Raw genomic sequence first — 23,874 nt, forward strand, 5'->3', positions numbered from 1 at the left:
GCCTCACCCAGCTCCCACACAAACGAAAGAACCGGTCTCACTCCCACTGTGACCCCCCCAACAGAACTGAGTCTGTTTCCAGCCAGTAGATGAACCAGGCTTGAGAACTTGCCCCAGGCTACCCGCCTCCCAACTGCAAAAGAAAAAAGGGCTTGGTTCTTTCCCTGCCTGCGGAGTCTGCGCACCTGATCTGTGCCCTGCCCCAAGTTCTGACCAGGAGGCTTCTCACCCAGTTCAAAGTGTCACAAAGTGTAGCTGGAGATTTCCTTCTCCCTTTGGTATTTTCCCCCTCTCCCCTGGGTGCCCTCCCAATGGATCCCTGTGGTGCCAGGCAGGAATGGCCTGCCTGGGGCCCAGCAAGCTCCCAGGGTCTTTCCTGCTGTTTCCTCTACCCCTGTATTTTGCTCAGCTCTCTAAATTGACAGCTCCAGGAAATGTCAGAAACTTCTCCCAAAAACAGACCTTCAGTTTCTCCAGTTGGGGTGGGGTATGTTTGGGAGAGGATCTCTCTTTCCCATTTCCGAAGTTGGGGCACTCACAGTATTTGGGGTGTCTCCTGCCTCCTTCAGAGGGTCTGTGGGTACTCTTGGGATTTCTGGTTCTCGCAGTTGATCTGGAGCTAAAATTCATAATCGGAAATGGTATTGTATTTTGAATTTTAGTTACTGCCTGTTCATTGCTCTGAAGCAGTGTTTTCTCCCCCCAACTTTTTTTCCTCTGTGCTTCAGATTGGATAATTGCCATCAATCTCTCTTCAAGTTCACTTAGTCTTACTTCTTTTGTTTCCATTCTGCTTTTAAGCCCAGTGAATTTTTTATTTCACATGCTGTGTATCTCAGTTTGATGGAGGCCAATTTATCACTCTATTGCTTTTAAAGTAGGCTCATAAAATCTAACCTAAGTGAGATTTCACCTCTTGGTCTGAGGCTTTTTTTTCCATTTTCCAATTAATAGTAAGTTATGAGTAAATATTATTTACAATAAAAGACAAAGTCTATGCCACGCTTTCTATTTTCAGAACTACCTATGGAAACCTTTGCTTTCCAGTCTGATGTTGACAGACCATTTTAACCAAAGCTGAATGAAAGTATTTGGGGTTTATAATAATTTTATTCCATCTTCTTATCCAAATAAGGAAGCTCTCCACCATTCCTAGTTTGCTAAGGCTTTTCCTTTTTAAAATCACAGGTGTGAGCTGCATTTCATCTCAATCATCTATTGAGATGATTCAAGGAACTGTTTCATCCTCATTTATTAATAGTGGTGAATGATATTAATAGGCTCCCAACCGTGGCACTCCTGTGATAAATTCTTCGCAGTATATACTGTTGGTTACCTGCTTGGCATCCAGTCTCCTTTTTGTCTTTCCTAACAAAACTCAACTTGTGCTCAGGTGTCTGTTCCACCCTCAGATGATTCATCGAAAGCTGACCAAATTCCCAGTGACAGGAGTAGACTGCCCTTCGTCTTAGCCAGATATCACAAGGCTTTTCCTGAGTGACTAAGGAAAGACTTATGTCCCATGATGTGGTAAGGCCCTATGGACATACAACATAAAATACCTCTCCAGAGAAAAATATAAAATCAGAAATTATGATTTTATACAAAATTCATATTTTTAATCAGTAGATTCCCTGGATAACTAAATTCACTGGACTAAGTATTATTTCCCAAATCAAGTGTCATTATGTTGTACATTCTGTTTGTTAAATATCTGACACCTAAGCATATGACATCCTTTCTTTGTGCTATAAATCTTATTTTTGCCTATTGTGAGTATATATTATTCTTTATACTGAATTTTTAAAAAATTAATAAAAATTTATAAATACAGCAAATGTGAAGATTGGCAGTAGTTCATAAGTTGTATCAGTTTAATCTAAATGATTCAGCCAGCAGATTATTCATCTTTCTTGTTGGTTTTTGTTTTTCAAAAAGCTATAGTTTTGGGTTTATAAAAAAGCACAGTGTAACTCCTGGTGGTTAAGGTGAGAAATTTTGTCATCTTCCTGCTGCAGCAGAACTTAATAATGAAATTATTCTTGTAGCTCTCTAAAAATTTGGATATATTGAAATATTTTTCTTCATAATTCTTTAGTGTGCTTCTGTTGCTTCTCTGCTAAATATGAACAAGGATGCATATAGCCTCATATAATAGGAAAATAGGATATAGCAGTCATTTGAGGATAAATGACTGCTACAATAAGATAAAAAAAAAAAAGTATTGTCAACTCTTTCAATGAAGAAGATAGATTTTATTGCCTTCTCAAGTAACAGCTTCCCATGTAGGTAGGTGGCAGGTCAAGGCAAGAAGACAGCTCTGCTCCATGATGTCATTAACGGACCTAATTCCTTCTATGCCATTTCTCCATCAACTAAGGATGCTGTCTTTATCCACATAGGTGATGCCTCTACATTCCAGAACATGAAAGTATTCTGACATATCTTCCTTGGATATGACATATTTTTCTAGGTATTGCCGGACTTTGTTTATTGTCACTTTAGGTAGGATTTTAATGTGTATGTTGTCGTTGAAGATTGGCAATTCTTTCCCTACTTAAATTCTTTCCCTACTGTCCTTGTCCAGTTTTGGTATCAAGGGTGTCTAGTTTTTAAATTCTCCAGTATAGTTTTATAGGATAGGGATTATCTATTGCTTTGGTATTCATGGAAAAGCCTCAGAACTTATTTAATGATTTTCCATTTCTTCTTGAGTCAGTTTTGGTAGTTATAATTTTCTCTACGGTAAGCCCCTGCGTATGTTTTAAATATATTGAGATAAGGTGATCATAATATTTGCAAAATTGTAAAAATTTCTGTGATTCTGTCCACTTTTTCATTTCTAATACCATTTCTTTGATTGTTTATTTCTCTTTTTTTCTGCTAAGCCATCTTTAGCACAACTTTCATCCTCGTGATGTCAAGGTGGCTGTTTGCAGCGGACCCTGTCCCTGTTGGACTGAACAAAGGATGACAAATGTGGGAATAAAGACAGACACAAAAGAGTATATTTGGAAGAAGAGGTCTGGGAGCTCCTTGCTTCCAGTGAACAAGGGCCCTGAGCCTTTACGGCCCTTCGAATTTATTAGGTAGAGTGAATAGGGAGAAGCGGGGGTGGTTGTCCATCAGTAGCTTGATTTACAGCAGGCTTGCAAGACTGCATTTGTCAACCAATAGGCTCTAGATGTCCCACTAGATAACCTCAAGGAGCATGGCACCAGGGAGTGATTGCCTTCAGCAAACCTTCTGGTGGCTGGAGCAGAAGCGAATTTGTCCACATTCTGCATTCATGATAAACAGTTTGCTGTTTGATCATATAGCCTCCAGTGGAATGTTGAGTTGGTCACGATCCCTTTGCCAGCTCTCTACAGCTGTTCTACCTGTTGACATCCTGTGTCATACCCAAGCAGGAAGAAAGTTGTGTGAGATGACAAAAGGCCAGAGTTACATGCCAGCTGTATCTCTTTCCACACATCCACCAAACCCCCAGCAAATATGTACTTAAAATTCATTGGTTACAGAGCCACTACTCCTTACAAGGAGACTGGGGAGATGAGCATTATAAGCTGGGCAGATGGCCACTTGAAGAGCATCAATGTTCTGCTGTGGAAGGAGTGCAAAATAGACACCAGAGAGACCACTAGCAGTGTCTGCCACAGCTATTACATGGCTAGGTCCACCTGACTGAAACTAAGCCTTTTCTATGAGACTGAAGTGCTTTGAAGAGAAATGCTGACCTTGTCCTTTCTGCAGCTTGTGGCTTTCAGTCACCCTTGGATTCAGAGATAGAAGTCATCTTAATTCCATCACTGAGGCCAGGAGACCTGACAGAAATCAATTCTAGAGTAAGGAGACCAGGCGTCCAGTGTGACTGGGCGTGCAGAGGTCAGTGCATCTGTGATGACTGGTGTAACAGCATCACTGCCTGTGAGCCAACAAGGCCCTTGGCTCCCAGGATGAAGCTCTCCAGTTCTGATAAGGCCCCTGGGGGAGAGACCGGTCCTAAACATGTTCAAGAATAAAACCATCAACTAACTTCAGACCGTGATTCACACAGGAAGGGAACTTTAAGAGGTCGCCAGGGCTGGTATTTTTGAGACGTTAGGCAGCCCTCTCTGAGGCGATGACAAGTGAATGGCATAAAGGAGCCAGCCCAGACGAAAATTTGGGGTTAGACTATTTCGACCCAGGACGTGCAAATACATAGGTTACAAAATGGAAAATGGTATTTTGGAGGATGGGAGGCCCGTGTGGCCAGAGAGAATGGGAGAAGGTGAGGGGCACCCAAAACAATCCCACAAGCTCTCTACATCTCCCTTCCTAGCCCACACACATCACCCATCAGAGTGATCCTCCGGACTCCGGAGGCCCCCAAGATTGCCTTTCCCTTCCCGGTCGGTAGTGACGCTCCCGCAAGGAGCTGACGCCCAGGCACTTAGCACCTGTCACAGCTAAGAACCCTTTTCCTCCGGCCCTGCGGTCCCGCCCCTCGCCGCAAGCCCCGCCTCATCCGGCCTGCCGCTGCGCCTGCGCGACTCCCAGAAGCCTTTGAGGGGTGGGTGTGTAGTCAGAGCGGTCTCTGCTTCCGGCCACACCCAGGCCCAGCGTTGGGCACCACTTATGCCGCGGCTGCGGTCCAGGGACAAGTGAGAGCGACCCGCAGAGGGCAGGACCGACGGGCGTTGCGTAGGCCCGGAGCCAAAACGTATCTTGCAACCTGAGCTCCGAGGGCCGCCGCATCCGTCCCTTCTTGGGACTACGCTTCCCAGCGGGCGTTGCGCGGAGGCCTCGCCTGGTTCCGGCGGCGCTGTCTGCGCAATGGGAATGGGACGCGCCGGGCTTCGCTTGGTTGCGGGGAGGGGCGGGGCGGGGAGGGGCGGGGCGGTGGGGAGGGGTGGGGAGGGGCGTGGCGCGGCCAGGGGCGGGGCGGCTCCGCGGCGCGGCCCAGTGGATGCCGGGCCTTGGGGGAGCGCGCTCGGGGCTGTTTGCTGGGCGTGGCGGGCGGGTGTGGCCAGGGGTGTGGGTCTGTGAGGGACCGGCCGGAAGGGCGTCGCGCGGCTTCGGGTGACATGCGGGGGGCGGCGAGCGCGAGTGCCCGTGAGCCGACGCCGCTCCCGGGTAGAGGCGCCCCCCGCACAAAGCCCCGGGCGGGCCGAGGCCCGACTGTAGGAACTCCAGCCACCTTGGCCCTCCCTGCCCGGGGAAGGCCGCGCTCAAGGAATGGCCTCGCATCCAAAGGCCAGCGAGGAGCGGCCACTACGGGGCCTGGGCACAGAGGTGAGAGTGACAGGTGTTTGGGGCCGGGCGGACAGGGAAGAATTCATCTCGGGATGAGATCTGGGAGGGGGTTGGGCTCTCGGGGACAAGTTGCTGGAGAACTGTGCCCCTGGTCTTTGAAGCTGGTGGAGTGGGGGAATCTGAAGATTTGGAAGCTCAACTGATTCAGAGCACCAAGCCGCGGTAAAAGGGTGTTGACTTTCCCAAGGTGACTCTAACTAGACACTTTTCCTGTTTTCGTGCTCCCAGGGAGGAAAAAAACCTGTCTCCACGTTGTGGCAGTCCCTAGGCAGGGTAATGACCTGATCCGACCTGCTCATGCAGGAAGGGACGTTTCTAGGCTGGTGATTTGGGACTGTGGTGTAGACCTGGTCTCTAGCTACTCCTTTCTCTTCCAGCTCTGCCTTCCAGGGACACTGCTCTTCCCCAGGAGAGAAACAAGAAGACGGAGGCTGTGGGGACAAGAATTGAACCTAAAGCCATGTCCCAGGTGAGTTGGCATTTCATCTCTTGTCTCTGAAATGCAGTCTTGCTTTTCGGGACTTAATGTTGCTTATTTTCTTGAAAGTTTTCAGTTTAAGAGACTTGTTTGGGCGCGGGTTTCTATTTCTTCACGTTCTAGTGAAGTGATGGGCTACCGGGAAAAGTTTAAACTGCCCAGGGCCTCCATGCCTGCTTCTTCTTCATCCCAGTCAGCCTTCATTCTTTACTGATGAAATGATTCAGCCTCTCCCTTGTACCGTTTTTCTCAGAGGGACTCTGATGGAGGAATTGTGCTCCTTGAGGAACACGGCAGACCCTTCTGCTATACATGGTTTGTTCGGTGACCACTTTGTGCCAACCACTGGACAAACCAATAGCTAAGCCCTGTTCCCTGCTCTGGAGCTCACAGCTTGTTGACCCAATGTCAAGGAAACAAGCAAGATTCTAGAATGTGATCATCCTTGGGCCAAGTATTATGAACGAGTACTACAAGGTGCTCCTGGCTTCCAGCCTCCTGTAGCGGAAGGGTAGGCCTATTTACCAAGGAGGTGATTTTTGAGCCTTGCCTTGAAGGGAGAGAAGATGTTTGGGAGGCACAGTAAAGAAAGACAACATTTTAGGGAGAGGAGGCGCCATATGAAAGGCTTTCTTTTTCCCACTTGATTTTGTGGCTTTAAAAAATGCCAGTAAATAGTTGTGTTTGTTTCTGTTGGCTCTGTCCCATAAATATCATAGCTAGCTCGTTAATAGATGAACCATTTCACTTCCACTGAGGCCTCAAAAAATATATGTACAGATGAACCAGCTTCCAGTTGTCCTGCCCAAACTGCTGTTGAGTGGGTTACTGTGACCTTCACATTACCAGATGCAGTACTCAATTCTTAGTCTTTTTTGACTATCATTGGTATTTGAAATAGCTCAGAGGTTGGCAAACTTGTGCTGGATGAGGCCACAGCAGAAAATATGTTAGGCTTTGAAAGTCCTGTTGCACCTACTCCTTTCTGCTCTTATAGAGCTAAAGTAGCCAAAGACAGTATGTAAATGAATGGATGGGGTGTGTTCCAGTAAAACTTTATTTACAAAACAGGTGGCTGCCTATCCCTCAAATAGCTCATCCCTGTCCTTCAATAGGCCCCCTTTTTTCCCTTAGCTACTAGGATCTCATACTCATCTGACTTTCATCTTCCTGACCTCAGTTTTTGCCACAGTTCTTACTCACCTCCCTGACCTTGAACAGAGTGTGCCTCAGCACTCTGCTCACGGCCGTTTCTTTTTTTGTCTGCATGCTGTCTCCTGGGGATAGTAGCCTGCTCCTTGTCTGTAAAATCTACTCACATGGTAGCTCCTCCCAAATTCACACTGTGAGCCCAAACCTCTCCTCTGAGCTGCGGGCCTGTGTATCCTGCTCCACTCCTCTGCCTGAGTGTCTAATAGGTAACTCAAGCCAGCCTGTCCAGACCCGAAGTCCTGAGAGTCCCCCATAAACCGGCTCCTCCCACAGTTTGAGTCTTAGTCAGTGGCCGTTTCATCCTCTCAGTTCCTCAGTCCGAAAGCCTTGTCATTATTGTCTCATTTCTTTCCTTCTCCTTCCATATTTGGTCCTGTTGCAAATCCTGTCAGTTCTATTGGCAAATTATGTGCAGAATCTGGCAGTTTTCATCACATCTACCACCACCAGCAGGTCCAAGTCCGCCTATCTCTTACTGTTGGCTTCTTGACTGTGCTTCTGTGACCTCCTGCTTCTGCTCACACTCCCCACAGCCCCTTTCCGATGAGCAGCCAGAGGGCTCTATTCAAACATGTCACGTTGTGTCACGCTGTGCTCAGGACCCTCCAGTGGTTTCTCTGAATACAAGCCAAAACTGTTCCTGTGACTGACCAGGCCCTACATGACCTGGCTCATTGTTACCCGTGACATCTACATCACTCTCTTCTTTCTGAAAAATCGCCTTCTCGTTTTCCTGCTCACCCTGTCTAGAATTTCAGAGCCTCCTACCCCAGTTATTCACATCCCTCTTCCCTGCTTTGCTTTTTTCTTTTAGTACTTTTCTTTTCTTTTGAGACAGTTTTGCTCTGTGACTCAGGCTGGAGTGCAGTGGCGTGATCTCGGCTCACTGCAGCCTCCGCGTCCTGAGTTCAAGCGATTCTCCTTCCTCAGGCTCTGGAGTAGTCACCATACCCGGCTAATTTTTTTTTTTTTTTTTTTTTTTTTTTTTAGAGACAGGGTTTCACCATGTTGGCCAGGCTGGTCTCGATTTCCTGACCTCAAGTGATCCGCCCGCCTCAGCCTTCCAAAGTGCTGGGATTACAGCCATGAGCCACTGCGCCTGGCCGTTGTAGTACTCTTCAACATACTATATACAGAAATCCCACATATACCAAAATTTGCACGTATTCATCAGCCATGTGGAGCCTGCAGATATGAGAAGTCAGCCCTCAGTGGACACAGGTTTTACATACCACAAATAATCTTTTTTTTTTTTTTTTTGAGACAAGGTCTCACTCTGTCACCCAGGCTAGAGTGCAGTGGTGCCATCACGGCTCACTGCAGCCTTGACCTCCCCAGGCTCAAGCAGTGTTCCCATCTCAGCCTCCCAAGTAGCTGGAATTACAGGCGTGTGCCACCACGCCCAGCTAATTTTTGTATTTTTTGTAGAGATGGGTTTTGCCATGTTTCCCAGGCTGGTCTCGAACTCCTGGCCTCAGGCAACCACCCGCCTGGGGCTACCAAATTGCTGCAATTAGAGGTGTGATTCCTTGCGCCCAGACAATAATTGTATTTTCAGTCTGCATTTGGTTGAAAAAAATTTGCATATAGGTGGACCCTTGCAGCCCAGATCCATGTTGTTCGAAGGTCAAATGTACTTTACTTAATTTATCTCGGTTTCTCTTCTCTCATTCCCTTACTTCATAGGCAAGGATTTGGGGCAGTTTTGCCCAATGTCTGATACAGAAAATATTTGGTGGATGAATGTTTGAATATAGTCTTAAAGTTCTCTTGTGGCCAGTGTTTTGATATTTAGTATAGTGTTAGAATAGTCATTTTTATACCCGAAAATGTGCTTTGTCCATGATTTTGTTTTTTTGTTTTGTTTTTTGCTTTTAGAGACAGGGTCTCACTCTGTCACCTAGGCTGGAGTAGAGTGGCACAGTCATAGCTAATTGCAGCCTCAAACTCTGGGCCTCAAGCAATCCTCCCACCTTGGCCTCCCAAGGAGCTGGAATTGTAGGTGTGAGCCACCATGCCCAGCCCCTGATTATTTTGTATGAATACATTCCTAGAAGTTTTTCTTTCCTCATGGATTAAGGTTTCCTAAGCTTATGTGAAATCAGAATACTTCTAAAATTATTTTTGGATAGAACAGCAGTGGTGCCTCAAAAGCTAGAATTCATGCTTTGAAAAAAATGTACACTTCCTCAGGAAAAACAGTTATTACCAAATAAATGTTTATTCATATATTTTAAAAATTAACTGAATTGAATTTAAACAAATCTTTTTAGTGTATTTTTTCTATAACGTACTTCCTATTCATTCTTTTCTATGAAATTTCAACAGAAAGATTTTTCTGTAAGCATAAAGTTGCTTTTATTTTTTGTTGGTATTCTTTTAATGTCTCTTTGTGTGTGTGTGTACGTGTGTTTATATATTATATAGAATATATTATATATGTATATGTATGTTATATATATTAATATATGTATGTATTTTATATATATATGTATATATAATTTTTTTTAAGAGATGGGAGTCCCACTCTTTTGCCCAGACTGGAGTATATTGGCTAATTTCAGGCACAGTTATGGTGTACTACAGCCTCAAACTCCTGGGCTCAAGGAATTCTCCTGCTTCAGCCTTCTAAGTAGCTGGACCTATAGGCGTGTGCCACCATACCCAGTTCATATGTATATTAAGATGAGTTAACTTACATCAGATGCCTGTATCAGGAGTAGATTCTGTGCCTGTATAATGTTTTCTCTGTGGTATAGTGTAAAAATGTGAAACCCATTTTGAAGTCTGCATATTTATGTTGCAGCGACAGGAATAAGAACAGGACCTGCACATTTGACAATGTTTTGTCTCCACCTAAATTAAGTAGGTTGATCCAGACATCAGTTAGGGAAAGTTCGTTTTATTTTTATCTGAAAACATGTTTTCTACTGGAATTTGTTTCACTGTCAGGGTGAATGGATGCTAAGTATTACTGCTATTATCAGAGTAGAACCTTTTAATAGAAGTAGAATGGCAAAGTGGTCAAAGATCATGGACTAGGTTCACATGCTAGCCCTAGCATCTAATCACTGCCTAACCTTCAGGCAACTCAAGTGACCACATTTTCTTCATCTGTAAAATGAGGAAAATAATCGGACCTGCCTCAAGCAGTTCTTGTAAGGATTAAGTTAAGATGTGTATAGTGCCTGGAACGAGGTACATGGCACATAGTAAGGACTTACTAGTGTTAGCTGGCAGCATCCTCATGTCATCATGACGGTTTTAGAAATTTACAGGCAAGACACTTAGATGGCGTACTTCAAAAAAAGTGTTTACTATAGGACAGAACTGGGCAAATTATGGCCTATGGGCCAAATCCAGCCCACCACCACCTCCTTTTGTGTGGCCCACAAGCTACAAATGAGTTTTACATTTTTCAGTGGTTGAAAAAAATCAAAAGAAGAAGAATACGTGAAAATTAAATGAAAGTCACATTTTGGTGTCCATAAAAAAAATTTAATTGTAGCACAACATACTTGTTTGTTTATGTATTATCTATGACTGCTTTTATGCTACAGTGGCAAAATTGAAGAGCTGTGGCCAAGGCCACGTGGCCCACAAAGCCTAAAATATTTACTTTCTGGCTTTTTACAGAAAAGCTTTGCTGACACCTGAAGTGGAGGTTAAGAGCATGGACTGTGGAGTCAGATTCCTGGGTTCAAAACCCAGCTCTACAGTTGACTGACTGTGATCCTGGGCACATTACAGCTCAATATTTCCTCATCTGTAAGATGGGAATAGTAATAGTACTGACTATTAGGATCGTTGTGAGGATTAAATAAGCTAATATATAAGTATATAGAATTGTGTCTGAAGTGTTGTGCTTTCAGCTATTGTTATTCCTGTTATTTACAGTAAAAGACATTTTTAAAACAAAAGTCATTGATTCTGTACATAAAGAGCTGTCCAAATAAACACAAAATGTCTTAGGAGGATATATGTATATTGCTAATGTTGGGTCCCTCTACGTGATTACATTGAAGGCATTTAACAAACCACTGGTACAAAAACAGATCACTAATGCATAAGCATGATCAACCTGGGAAACTAGGGTTGATTCTTCTTGGCAAGCAAATACGTTCCTCTTCTTTTATGCCAAGATGCTTCAACTTGCAAAATTATTGCTCAGAGCTGACCAGCATTTGTTTTAGACTAGCTTGCTCAGGTAGCCACATTAGTGTGTCTTTTGCTCAAGGACATTAAGCAGTTCTTGGCTGTTTCCTGCAAGTATTACCTCATGGTTTACACTGCAGGGGGCCTTTCAGTCCCCAGCTTAGGAGACTTCTCCATGATGAGTTTACCGTCAGGAGTGTAGCTCTGTGGTTGACTGATTCAACGCCCTCTGCAGTTGATATTCACTCAAATTGGGATATCACTTACAAAACCCTTTTGACCCATCTTTACACAATTCAGTTAAAAATGTCCTTAAAGTTTGGTAGCAGGTTAAAGAACAAGTGATTGTATATTATTCAGCAGATATCAAACCTCAAAGGGACTTTTGTTTCTAGTAGAATAATGTGAATCTTTAAAAGGTTCAGCTCTTGGTTGGTGTTGTGGTTTGTTAAGTGAGGTATTTAAATTAGGTTTTGTGTAGTCAGATGCAGCATGTTGAGGGACACTCAGAGCAGAATGGCAAAAAGATTGTTTATTACTCACAGATTCCAGAGAACGGTGGCCAGCACACCTTGCAGGGCTTACTGGAAGGGCTTGGAGACATTGAGGACACACATGCCCATCCAAAGAGTGGGGACCGAGAGAGAGGGAGGGACCTGTGGGCTGGAGCCTTTATTGAGGTTCAGGGCATTATCTAGGTGAGTTTCCCAAGACAGGGTTGGCTTGGATACTTTGAAGGGAGCTCAAGGCTCAGTAAGGGAACTTGAAGGTTACATTATCAGGTTCACCAGGCTTCATGCAGAAGGACAGTGGTCATTTCATAGTATGGGGCCTTTTCTATCTAGAACACACAAATGGGGACTGGGTGAGGACTGCCTGAAAATATATAGGTCAAGGGTGACAAGAAGAGGCAGCATCCCTATGAATGAGAGTTATGACAGTCAGCATCATCATAAGCCATGTTCACTGCATGCTTCCATTGTGCCTTGCACATTCTAAGTGCTGTGTATGTGTTGCCTCATTTAATCCAAAACATAATCTATAAGGTTGGTATTGTTGCCTTTTCCATTTTATAGCTGGGGAACTGAGGCACAGAGGCGTTAGGTAACCAAGTGAGGTTTCAGAGCTGGTGAGTGCTGGAATCGTAATTCAGCTTTTGGGGTAGTCCAACTGTTTCGCATGTTCATTTCAGTTTAGACTTTGAAAATCCCACAGCTGCTAGTCAGTTAAATCTGCCTTCTGTTAGCCACAGGTTCCTGGGATTAGAGTTGCAACTGAATAGATGTTTAAAATACATTGGAACGTATCAGAGTTGTAGGCTGGATTTGTAAAACTACGCTCCATAAAAATCTGCCAGCAGGAGCTGAGCAGCCCCATCTTGCCAGTCGGTCAAGAAAATCCTGCTCATGCGAAGCTGTTAGCAAATGTGCTCCTGATAGCTCCTCATAATGCCTAGCTTCTCCAAGATGGCACCTTGGTTCGTAAAGGCATTTCATTAATTAAAAACATTATAGTGCTTTTTGTTTTTCATTCTTATTACATATTCATTTTAGAAAAAAAAATTGCTAGATTTTTTTTAATGACCTCTACTGAACACTAACAGTAAAAATAGAAATTCTTAGAACCCAGTTTAGTCATGAATAATATTGATGCTTTGAGGTTTATCTCAAGTTTATTGCCCCATTCTTGTGCTGCTTCAGGCCACTCAAATGTCCCCATATTGGACAGTGCTGTAGTACCTGTTGTGCATAGAACAAGTTAGTCTTTGTTATTTATAGTTTTGAATTGATGTCAGGGGTTTTTCTTGTGGCTGCCTCCTTTCACCTCCACAAAACTGCAAGTTCTCCAAAGTCAGGGGCTGTCTCCATATTTTTCTCTTTTCCCTGGAGTTTAAGACAGAATGAGGCTAGCTGTACAATACCTAACTAGATCTCCACAGTACTGAGTTTATAGTGTCTTACTCAAAATGAAGACAAGGAATCTTTAGACCCCTATATTAGTTTGTTAGGGCTGCCAGAACAAATACCACAGAGTGGGTGTCTTAAACAACAGAAATTTCTTTTCTCAAGGTTCTGGAGGCTGGAAGTCCAAGATCAAGGTGCCTGCAGGTTTGGTTTCTCCTGAGGCCTCTCTCCTTGGCTTGCAGACGGCCGTCTTCTCTCTGTGTCCTCACGTGGCCTTTTCCCTGTGCCTGCACACCGTGGTATCTCTTCCTCTTTTAATAAGGACACCAGACAGATTGGGTTAGGGCCCCATCCATATGACATCATTTAACCCTAATTACCTCTTTGTAGGCCCTGTCTCTAAATACAGTCACATTCAAAAATACTGGGGATTAGGACTTTAATGTAGGAGTTTTGTCAGGGGACACATTTCTTTCTATAAAAACCCCCAGTCATGTGGGGGCATAAGCACTGGTTGAGCAAGAACATGGTTATATCATTTCAGGGCTTGGTGACATTTGGGGATGTGGCCGTAGATTTCTCCCAAGAGGAGTGGGAGTGGCTGAACCCCATTCAGAGGAACTTGTACAGGAAGGTGATGTTGGAGAACTACAGGAACCTGGCATCGCTGGGTAAGGGCTCCCACCCCTTTTCCCACCCCTCACCCTACCCACGTCCTGGACTAAGAAGCCTTTCATGCCTTTATCACCAAGACCTGCACTGCCCTCTTGCGTCAAGCCAAGGGGACTGCATCTCAGTCTGGACAGCCACACAGTATGACCAGGTGGTTTTTTATGTGTCTAGGACTTTGTGTTTCTAAGCCCGATGTGATCTCCTCGTTGGAACAAGGAAAAGAGCCTTGGACAGTGAAGAGAAAGATGACAAGAGCCTGGTGCCCAGGTGAGTGTGGGAGAACCAGGTAGGGTGAGGCCACTGCTGGTCATAGTTCAGCTGACTCAGACACGCAACATCTTCAGCAGACTCTTCCTAAGCCTCTTGCTTAGGAATATCTGTTATTTTTACTATTTAGGAATACAGAAATTTCAACTACAGCATTATTTCCAGAACAGCAAGTTATCAAGTAAGACAAGGAATTAGAATTATAGATTTATTTCAGAGGTTTTGTCCTAACAGGAAATGGTAACAGTTTCTAAAGAATTGAGAATCTTACAAGGTTTCTTTGTTCAATTCACACTTCAAAGGAAACGCTTGCATTGACAACAGGACAAGTTACTGACAGGTATAAATTAAAGTGACTCACATGGGTCATCATATGGCATAAGAGAACAAGAATGTGTGAAAGTTTCCAATTTAACGTCATATGAAATCACATACTTTGAGCTAGTTTAATGAGATAGAACTGTTTTTTCTTCCTCCAGATCATTCATCTCTTGTTGAGACTAGTTAATTATGAAGACTTACATTTTTAAGGCCAGGATCTGGACTTTTATTAGTTAGCATTGTAATAAAAAAAAAGGAGGTGTGTAGAGATAGAGATGAAATTTTTGCTAGATGAAATGGACAAGGAGTGAAAGAGTTGACTTAAAGCTGAAATAAGGATCATATAGCAGTTTTCTTCTATAGCCTCCACTTTCTCTTTATATTAGACATTTTATTTTACATTTAAGTCTTTGTGAGCTCCCTTATCTCTTGATCTTTAATTGCTTTTTCCAGTCTTGTGCTAAAAACATAATGTGAACTCTTGTACAACTTTTAGGTGGGAAAGGTCTTATTGTGTCCTTTAGGACTATGGCTACACAAATTTAGGAATGTAGGGTTGGTTGAATATTGCTAGTAATATAAGAAAGCTTTCAAAATGATATGCTTTTCATTTTCTTCCATAAAAATAAATGACTATATGCTTTTTTGTGGCTTTTAATTTAATGGTTGCATTTTGGAATTTTTCTTCATACTAACACATGATAAAAGATATATTTGCCTTCTTTACATCTTTCAGACTTGAAGGCTGTGCAGAAGATCAAGGAGTTACCTCTCAAGAAGGACTTCTGTGAAGGAAAGCTATCCCAGGCAGTGATAACAGAGAGACTCACAAGCTATAATCTGGAGTACTCTCTGTTAGGGGAACACTGGGATTATGATGCTGCGTTTGAGACACAGCCGGTAAGTCCAATTTCAGGCAAGAGGAAGGATCCTTCATGAGGAAACTCTTCTTGAGGGAAGAGACCATGACTACAATAACTATAGGAGAAGTTTTCATTTGAATACAATACTTCTTATAGACAGATTATCCCCTCAGAACAGAGAGTGCCTAATCTCGATACACATAAGAACAGTGGAGGGGGAAATTGAGTTGTAATGAATTACAAACAAATCTGTCAAGGTCAGAAATGTTTGACTTGTGATGAACAAAAGAAAGCTTTGAGCAGAGGCGAGGCGCAGTGGCTCACGCCTGTAATCCCAGCACTTTGGGAGGCCGAGGCGGGTGGATCGCAAGGTCAGGAGATCGACACCATCCTAGCTAACACGGTGAAACCCCGTCTCTACTAAAAATACAAAAAATTAGCCAGGTGTGGTGGCGGGCACCTGTAGTTCCAGCTACTCAGGAGGCTGAGGCAGGAGAATGGCATGAACCCGGGAGGCGGAGCTTGCAGTGAGCCAAGATCGTGCCACTGCACTCCAGCCTGGGCAACAGAGCAAGACTCCATCTCAAAAAAAAAAGAAAGCTTTAAGCAGAATATCAACCCCTCCTTTTCATCAAAGATTTCATACAAGAGAAAAACTCTGTGGACTTGTTGAATAATTTGTATGAATATGGGAAAGCCTTCCGTCTGTGTTAAAAGGTTCATACTGTGTGTAAGTATGACAAATTCTCCATAGCAGAAAGTTTCTCCTATTTTTCTGTGTTTTTCCCTAAACATATATGCTATAACTAAGCCCTGTCATTATGTGACCTGGTGTACCAGAACTTAAGTTGCAGTTCTTGGTATGGAGTGCCTTTTTTGCAGTGTGGACACAGTCCATCCCACTGAGACCAGGTGGGTTCACGAACATGGTTTGATTTAAAAAACGTGCTTTTACCATTGCAGGGCTTGGTGACTATCAAAAACCTGGCTGTTGACTTCCCCCAGAAGCTACACCCAGCTCAGAAGAATTTCTGTAAGAATGGGATATGGGAGAACCACAGTGACCTGGGATCAGCAGGTAAGGCTGTCCCTCTCCCATATCTGAATCTATCGTCGGGTACCTCCATTTTCAAACTTCAGTTTTGAATTATGGAGGAGGGAGGGGGTGTCTTCTGACGTGCTGGCCTGAATTTTTTTGTGGATTCCTAAGATAAGAATTTGGCATTTGTAGAGGTGAAAGTTGATGTCTTTGTTAGGCTTGAAGCGTTATCTTCTTGTGTCTTTCAGATCCTGCTCACCTGTTTTTCTGCTTCTTTCAGCAGTAACACTTTTTCTATCAACAAGGAAGTGGTTCTCAATTTTAGGATGCCAAGACTATTGGCCAAACCTCGTCTCTTTTCACTTTTGCAGGACATTGTGTGGCTAAGCCAGATTTAGTCTCTTTACTAGAGCAAAAGAAGGAGTCCTGGATGGTGAAGCGTGAGCTGACAGGAAGCCTGTTCTCAGGTGAGTGCAGGAGAGCCTGGTGTGGAAAATCTACTGCAAGAGAGAGGGGAGCTTTTATTAAAAAGGCTGCATCCTCACTAATATACAGTAGGAAACTTTACCTAGGCTCTCTGGGTCTGGAAAGAAAATTGAACTCTGGGAGTTCCAAATAATTCTTTCCTCCTCCTTTGCCCCCTTCTCTCCAGTAACTCCCATTTCCCTGAAGTTCCTTCTCTTCTTGGCCACTGGGACGTGTATCATCCACTCACTTCCTTAAATGATCTTTTCCGGACCCTGATGCACTTTTGAGCTGACTTCCAAAGGTTTTCTCTTCTATGGTTAAATGGCCTATTGTTTTCATCATGCATCCATTCCTGTGAGAACCACAAATTGAAAGTTATGGGATTGAGCCACTCTGCTGAGTATTGGCAGGCGACTGGAAAAAGGGAGAATTACACATAAATGTAAGCCATCAGTGAATTACTCTAATGGAAAGGATAAGACATGTTTATGGATAGCTTGCATGAAGTAGAGTTTGCAGAATTTCAAATAAGGCATTATAGAGACGAAGGAGATGTTGTTCCCAATGGCGTCTATGTCTTAGTAGGACAGGCGGGTAGAAGTTGAATTGCAAGAAGGTGGAAGTAAAGGATCTTTTCCTCTTGATACACAAGGGAAAGAAAGGAAATTTCCATAGAAAATAATGGTTTGTAGAAAATGTAATTGTTTACTGTTTGGCAAAAGAATAGAAAACCGTGACGTTATCACAACATACACCTTAGACCCATTTAAGTTAGGATAAACACAGATTTTTTTCACATAGTAGAAATTACAGTGTATATTTAGTTACGCATACACGTTTTTCACGTGGATTCCACGTTGTATATACCATTGTTCAGTTAGGTTGCTTTACATTTCTTAGTATTAAAGATACAATTATAGTAGATTTTTTTCAAGTTAGGTGAAAACTACACATTTTGGGGATTGCTGTATTCCTGGATATGAGCACCTGCTAGGCTCTGAAAGTTTTTTTGTTTTTGGTGACTAGCAGCAATTACATGTATGAGTTTAATTGCATCTTGAAAGCATTGATTATTTACATGAAAACTTTTGCTCATTATTTGTTGAAAGATTATTCTTTTATATTATAATATAAAAGAATAATTTTATATTATAATATAAATATACATAATATATAATTATATGTTTAATATATGATAATTATATATAATATATAATAAATATATATATTATATATTATATTATATTATATAAAATAATAATTTATAATTTTATACACTAATTTATACAATAATTTATAATTTTATACACTAAAATTATTCTTTTTTTACGAAAGAAGTTGAACATTTTTTCGTAAATTTGGTTTTTCTCTTATCTTCTTGTAAAATGTCTGTCATTTGTACCCAGTTCTCTCTTGTGTGTTAAATATTTTCTTAACAGTCTCAGTGATTGCTATGTATATAAGCATACTAATTCTGTGATACATTGTCTCAAACTATTTTCACATATGGCAATAAGAGTTTTAATTTTAATTAGGTCTTTTAAAATTATGACATGTAAAAATTTTCAATTTTTATATAGTCCAGTATATTATTTCTAATGTGATTTCTCCTATTTGTGTGGCTAACAACTTGACACATATAGTTCTATTTCATTTTTAATGACTATTTAGTATTATGTTAATATACATAATTTATTTAAATTATTTACTGTTGAGTATATTTAAACATTTAGGAGGTCTTCTCCAGTTTTCACCTATAATCAACAGTGGTCCAGTTTGTACATATCTTCTTGCTTACATGTCAGAATATTTCTTGAAGATATATGCTTGGAAATGAATTTGCATGGTCAAAGTATACATATTTTTAAAGTGTCATGGATATTTTGCTGTACCATTGGTAAAGAATATATGAGAATACTGTTTCTAGACATCATCACCAATATGGGTATTTTGTAGTTTAAAAAAATTTTTGCCAAGCTGCTAGATGAAAAATGTTTTATTTAATTTGCATTTCCCCAACTACTTACGATGTTGAGAATATGTGCTCTTAAATCTGTTTAGAGTTTGTATTCTACTCATAGTGTGTTTATACTCATTAGTCACATTTCTATTGGGTTGTATATTTTCCTGTATTTATGCAACATTTATATGAATGCTATTTTTTAATAAGTTTGATAAAATTTTTCCCCAATTTTGTGTGGTCTAGAAGTTTGCATATGGTATTTCTTACTATATAGTAGCTTAACTTGGGAATTATCTTCATTTATAGAAGCATGTACTTTGTTGATTTTTTCATTTGTTTCACTCCTAGCTTTTTAAAAATGAATAGATGTATAGTCCCATTTGAATCATATAATACATTTGTTTGACCTTCTGTAACTTAATTATTTCTCTCTCCTTTATCCCCTTCCTTCCTTTTCTTTCTTTCCTTCTCATTTTTCCCTTCTTTCCTTACCTTTCTCTTTTGTATTTTGCTGTGTGGTCTATTTTTTGTTTTATTTACATATTTTTATTATAGAAAACTACACATAAAATTTAACCATTTTAAAGTGTACAATTCAGTGACAGTATATTATGTGAGGTGATATGGTAATTAGCTTGATTGTGGCAAACATTTCACCATGTATAAGCATATCAAAACATTTTATACCTTAAATATATACAATTTTTATTTGTCAACTATGCCTCAATAAAGCTGGAAAAATATTGCCAAAAAGAGAGAAATTGCAAGGCTTCATTATGGAATGGCCAGAGATTTGAGGATGTTTTCAGGCTTGTGGAAGTAACCAGGAAAATGTGAAAATAATTGTTTTTTTTTTTTTTTGAGTCAGAGTCTGGCTCTGTTGCCCGGGCTGGATTGCAGTGGCTTGATCATAGTTTACTGCACATCAACCTCCTAGGCTCAAACAATCCCCCTGCCTTTGCCTCCTGAGTAGCTGGAACTACAGGCACATACTACCATGCCTGGCTAATTTTAAAAAAAGTTTTTTAGAGATAGGGTCTTGCTATGTTGTGCAGGCTGGTCTTCAACTCCTGGCCTCAAGTGATCTGCCTCAAGCGATCTGCCTCAGCCTCCCAAAGCACTGGGATTACAGGTGTAAGCCACTGTGCCTGGCCCTAAATGTAATAGTTTTTAGAGCTGTAAAATGTATGTTGATGAATTCACCAATTAGTGAATTAATTCACTGGTTTTCCTTTTGGCAGATTCCTTTTTCTTAGCACATGAAAAAGGAAATATGTGTTTTCTTGGTATCTTTCAGGCCAGCGATCTGTACGTGAGACCCAGGAATTATTTCCAAAGCAAGATTCATATGCTGAAGGGGTAACAGACAGAACTTCAAACACTAAACTTGAGTGTTCCAGTTTCAGAGAAAATTGGGATTCTGACTATGTGTTTGGAAGGAAGCTTGCAGTGGGTCAAGAAACACAATTCAGGCAAGAGCCAATTACTCATAACAAAACCCTCTCTAAGGAAAGAGAACGTACGTATAACAAATCTGGAAGATGGTTCTATTTGGACGATTCAGAAGAGAAAGTTCATAATCGTGATTCAATTAAAAATTTTCAAAAAAGTTCGGTGGTAATAAAACAAACAGGTATCTGTGCAGGAAAAAAGCTTTTCAAGTGTAATGAATGTAAGAAAACTTTTACCCAGAGCTCATCTCTTACTGTTCATCAGAGAATTCACACTGGAGAGAAACCTTATAAATGTAATGAATGTGGGAAGGCCTTTAGTGACGGCTCATCCTTTGCCCGACACCAGAGATGTCACACTGGCAAGAAGCCCTATGAGTGCATTGACTGTGGGAAAGCTTTCATACAGAACACATCCCTTATCCGTCACTGGAGATACTATCATACTGGGGAGAAACCCTTTGATTGCATCGATTGTGGGAAAGCCTTCAGTGACCACATAGGGCTTAATCAACACAGGAGAATTCATACTGGAGAGAAACCTTACAAATGTGATGTATGTCACAAATCCTTCAGGTATGGTTCCTCCCTTACTGTACATCAAAGGATTCATACCGGAGAAAAACCATATGAATGTGATGTTTGCAGAAAAGCCTTCAGCCATCATGCATCACTCACTCAACATCAAAGAGTACATTCTGGAGAAAAGCCTTTTAAGTGTAAAGAGTGCGGAAAAGCTTTTAGGCAGAATATACACCTTGCCAGTCATTTAAGGATTCATACTGGGGAGAAGCCTTTTGAATGTGGGGAGTGTGGAAAATCCTTCAGCATCAGTTCTCAGCTTGCCACTCATCAGAGAATCCATACTGGAGAGAAGCCCTATGAATGTAAGGTTTGTAGTAAAGCATTCACCCAGAAGGCTCACCTTGCACAGCATCAGAAAACCCATACAGGAGAGAAACCATATGAGTGCAAGGAATGCGGTAAAGCCTTCAGCCAGACCACACACCTCATTCAACATCAGAGAGTTCACACTGGTGAGAAACCCTATAAATGTATGGAATGTGGGAAGGCCTTTGGTGATAACTCATCCTGTACTCAACATCAAAGACTGCACACTGGCCAAAGACCTTATGAATGTATTGAGTGTGGAAAGGCATTCAAGACAAAATCCTCCCTTATTTGTCATCGCAGAAGTCATACTGGAGAAAAACCTTATGAATGTAGTGTGTGTGGCAAAGCCTTTAGTCATCGTCAATCCCTTAGTGTACATCAGAGAATCCATTCTGGAAAGAAACCATATGAATGTAAGGAATGTAGGAAAACCTTCATCCAAATTGGACACCTTAATCAACATAAGAGAGTTCATACTGGAGAGAGATCTTATAACTATAAGAAAAGCAGAAAAGTCTTCAGGCAAACTGCACACTTAGCTCATCATCAGCGAATTCATACTGGAGAGTCGTCAACATGCCCCTCTTTACCTTCCACGTCGAATCCTGTGGATCTGTTTCCCAAATTTCTCTGGAATCCATCCTCCCTCCCGTCACCATAGCCTCGAGACGTCATTTCTGTTTGACTACTCCAGCAGTTTAAAACCTCATCTCCCTGCCCTTTTATTTTCTTTTTGTCCCTTATTAGTTTGTTCTTCACATAAGTGTAAATGTAACTTATTCACTCCTCTTGTAAAACTTATAGTTTCTTTAAATTGGTTAATGTGTGAGATGTGCTCAGCACAGTGCCTGGTCCATATTAAGTGCTCAGTAAACTTAGCTGTTTTAAAAACTTTGTATTTGAACATTGAAAAGTTACAGTAGTCAGCTCTGATTAAAAAAAAATGATGCCGTAGGATGAGGGTAGGAAAAAACACATTTTAGATCAGGAACAGCATTTTCTAGTAGTGGGTGAGGTTTTGCCTATGTTGGTTTAAAACTTGATTCTATAATGCCAAGTTAGTTTTGTGGCTTTCCATCTGGCCCTATGTGAATGTAAGGTGATGTGACCTTGTTGGTGAGAAAATTAAACTTTACATTTGACTTGATTTATTTTAGAAAGTCTAGGGACCATGAATGAATAGGCCACCTGGGACAAATGAATTTTAAAAATCAGAAAAATGCAAGATTTATATACATAAAGTTAAAACAACTGACATGTTACTCAAGAATTAGAAAACTTTGCAAGATTTGACCTGTTTAAAAATCACATTTATAAATGAACTGTATTAAAACTTTTAAGGAACCATTCATTGTGAGGTAAACTGATCCAGAATAGGGGTCAGCAAACTATGACTCATGGCCACAGTCTCACTGACTGTTTTTGTATGGTCCGTGATCTAGAATTTAAAAAATTTTTAAAGGGTTGAAATAAGTGAAAAGAATATTTTCAACATGAAAATTATATGAAATTTAAGTTTTGGTGTCTGTAAATAAAGTTTTGTTGGCTTCAGCCACACATTGATTTACACCTTGGTTGTGCTGCTTCCAGGCTGTAGCAGCAGAGTTGAGCAGTTGTGACGGGAGACCATGTGGCCTGCAGAGCTCAAATATCTACTGTCTGATCCTACCCAGAAAATGTGTGTGATCCCTGCTATGGAGCAGAGGTTATCAAACTAAAGCCCATGGGCCAAGTCCTATCTGCTGCTTGTTTTTGTAAATAGAGTTTTATCAAACCACAGCCATGCTTACTTGTTTAGCTATTGAGTATGGTTGCTTTAGACAACTGTGACAGACTATATGGCTCGCAAAACTACAAATATTTCCTATCCTTTAACAGAAAGTTTGCCAACCTCTGCTCTAGAGTAGAGAAAAATGTATAAAATATTCTAATTTTATGAGGGCAATACAACTGTCACATCAGAAACAAAACAAATGATAAAGGAACTCATCAATAGAGGTGAAAGGAAATTATTAAACTATATTGAAAAATAAAGATGTCAATAAAAGGAGAAATGATATTTTTCTAGATGAAATACTCAACATTGTTAAAATGTTTGTAAATTATAATTCAGTCCCAGTAAGATATATTTGCTTTGACGGTAACAGGGAAGCATAATGAGGCAAGAATAGCAAGATTTTTTTTTTTTTTTTTTTGAGTTGGAGTCTCACTCTGTTGCCCAGGCTGAAGTACAATGGCATGATCCCGGCTCACTGCAACCTCCGCCTCCCAGGTTCAAGCAATTCTCTGCCTCAGCCTCCCGAGTAGCTGCAATTACAGGCACCTGCCATCACGCCTGGCTAATTTTTGTATTTTAAATAGAGATGGGGTTTCACCATCTTGGCCAGGCTGGTCTTGAACTCCTGACCTCGTGATCCACCGGCCTTGGCCTCCCAAAGTGCTGGGATTACAGGCATGAGCCACCATGCCTGGCCAAGAATTTTTTTTTTTTTTTAAAGAGATGGAGGCCTCACTCTATCATCCAGGCTGGAGTGTAGTGCTAAGATCCTAGCTCACTGTAACCTTAAAATATTTTTTTTGTAGAGACTGTGTCTCGCTTTGTTGCCCAGGCTGGTCTTGGGCTCCTTGCCTCAAGTGGTTCTCCTGCCTCACCCTTCCCCAAAATTTTTGAAATAGATTTCTTTGCGTATGAGATTTTGGTATATAATGGCACTATTATTTCAATATCGGGGAAATTATGTTTGACAATTGGTTATCCACCCTCTCCAAGAAAAAAGTTAGAAGCACATTTACACCTTACAGAGAAATATGACTATCATATTTGACATATCTAATCATAAAATAACATGTTAGAGGCAAATGTAGAAAAAAGGAACCTATTATCAAGTA

General features: G+C 41.4%; 1 protein-coding gene and 1 long non-coding RNA gene across 2 annotated transcripts; one reads left to right on the forward strand and one right to left on the reverse strand.

Moving 5' to 3' along the window:
- Positions 1–2,236: 2,236 nt before the first annotated feature.
- LOC129019507 (uncharacterized) lies at positions 2,237–4,839 on the reverse strand. The gene is made up of 3 exons (XR_008495647.1): positions 4,339–4,839; positions 3,738–3,824; positions 2,237–2,411 (listed from the first exon to the last, which is right to left on the reverse strand). It is a non-coding gene; the product is annotated as an uncharacterized LOC129019507 (long non-coding RNA).
- An 84-nt stretch (positions 4,840–4,923) lies between these two features.
- On the forward strand, positions 4,924–23,059 carry ZFP28 (ZFP28 zinc finger protein). Its single transcript, XM_054462165.2, has 8 exons — positions 4,924–5,277; positions 5,676–5,767; positions 13,592–13,718; positions 13,891–13,986; positions 15,044–15,207; positions 16,134–16,248; positions 16,581–16,676; positions 19,938–23,059. The coding sequence occupies exons 1-8, from the start codon at positions 5,070–5,072 to the stop codon at positions 21,644–21,646; spliced, it is 2,607 nt and encodes an 868-aa protein (XP_054318140.1). The 5' UTR covers positions 4,924–5,069; the 3' UTR covers positions 21,647–23,059.
- The last annotated feature ends 815 nt before the right edge of the window (positions 23,060–23,874 follow it).

Source organism: Pongo pygmaeus, chromosome 20 (genome assembly GCF_028885625.2).
Source record: "Pongo pygmaeus isolate AG05252 chromosome 20, NHGRI_mPonPyg2-v2.0_pri, whole genome shotgun sequence".
In the NCBI taxonomy this organism is placed as follows: Eukaryota; Metazoa; Chordata; class Mammalia; order Primates; family Hominidae; genus Pongo; species Pongo pygmaeus.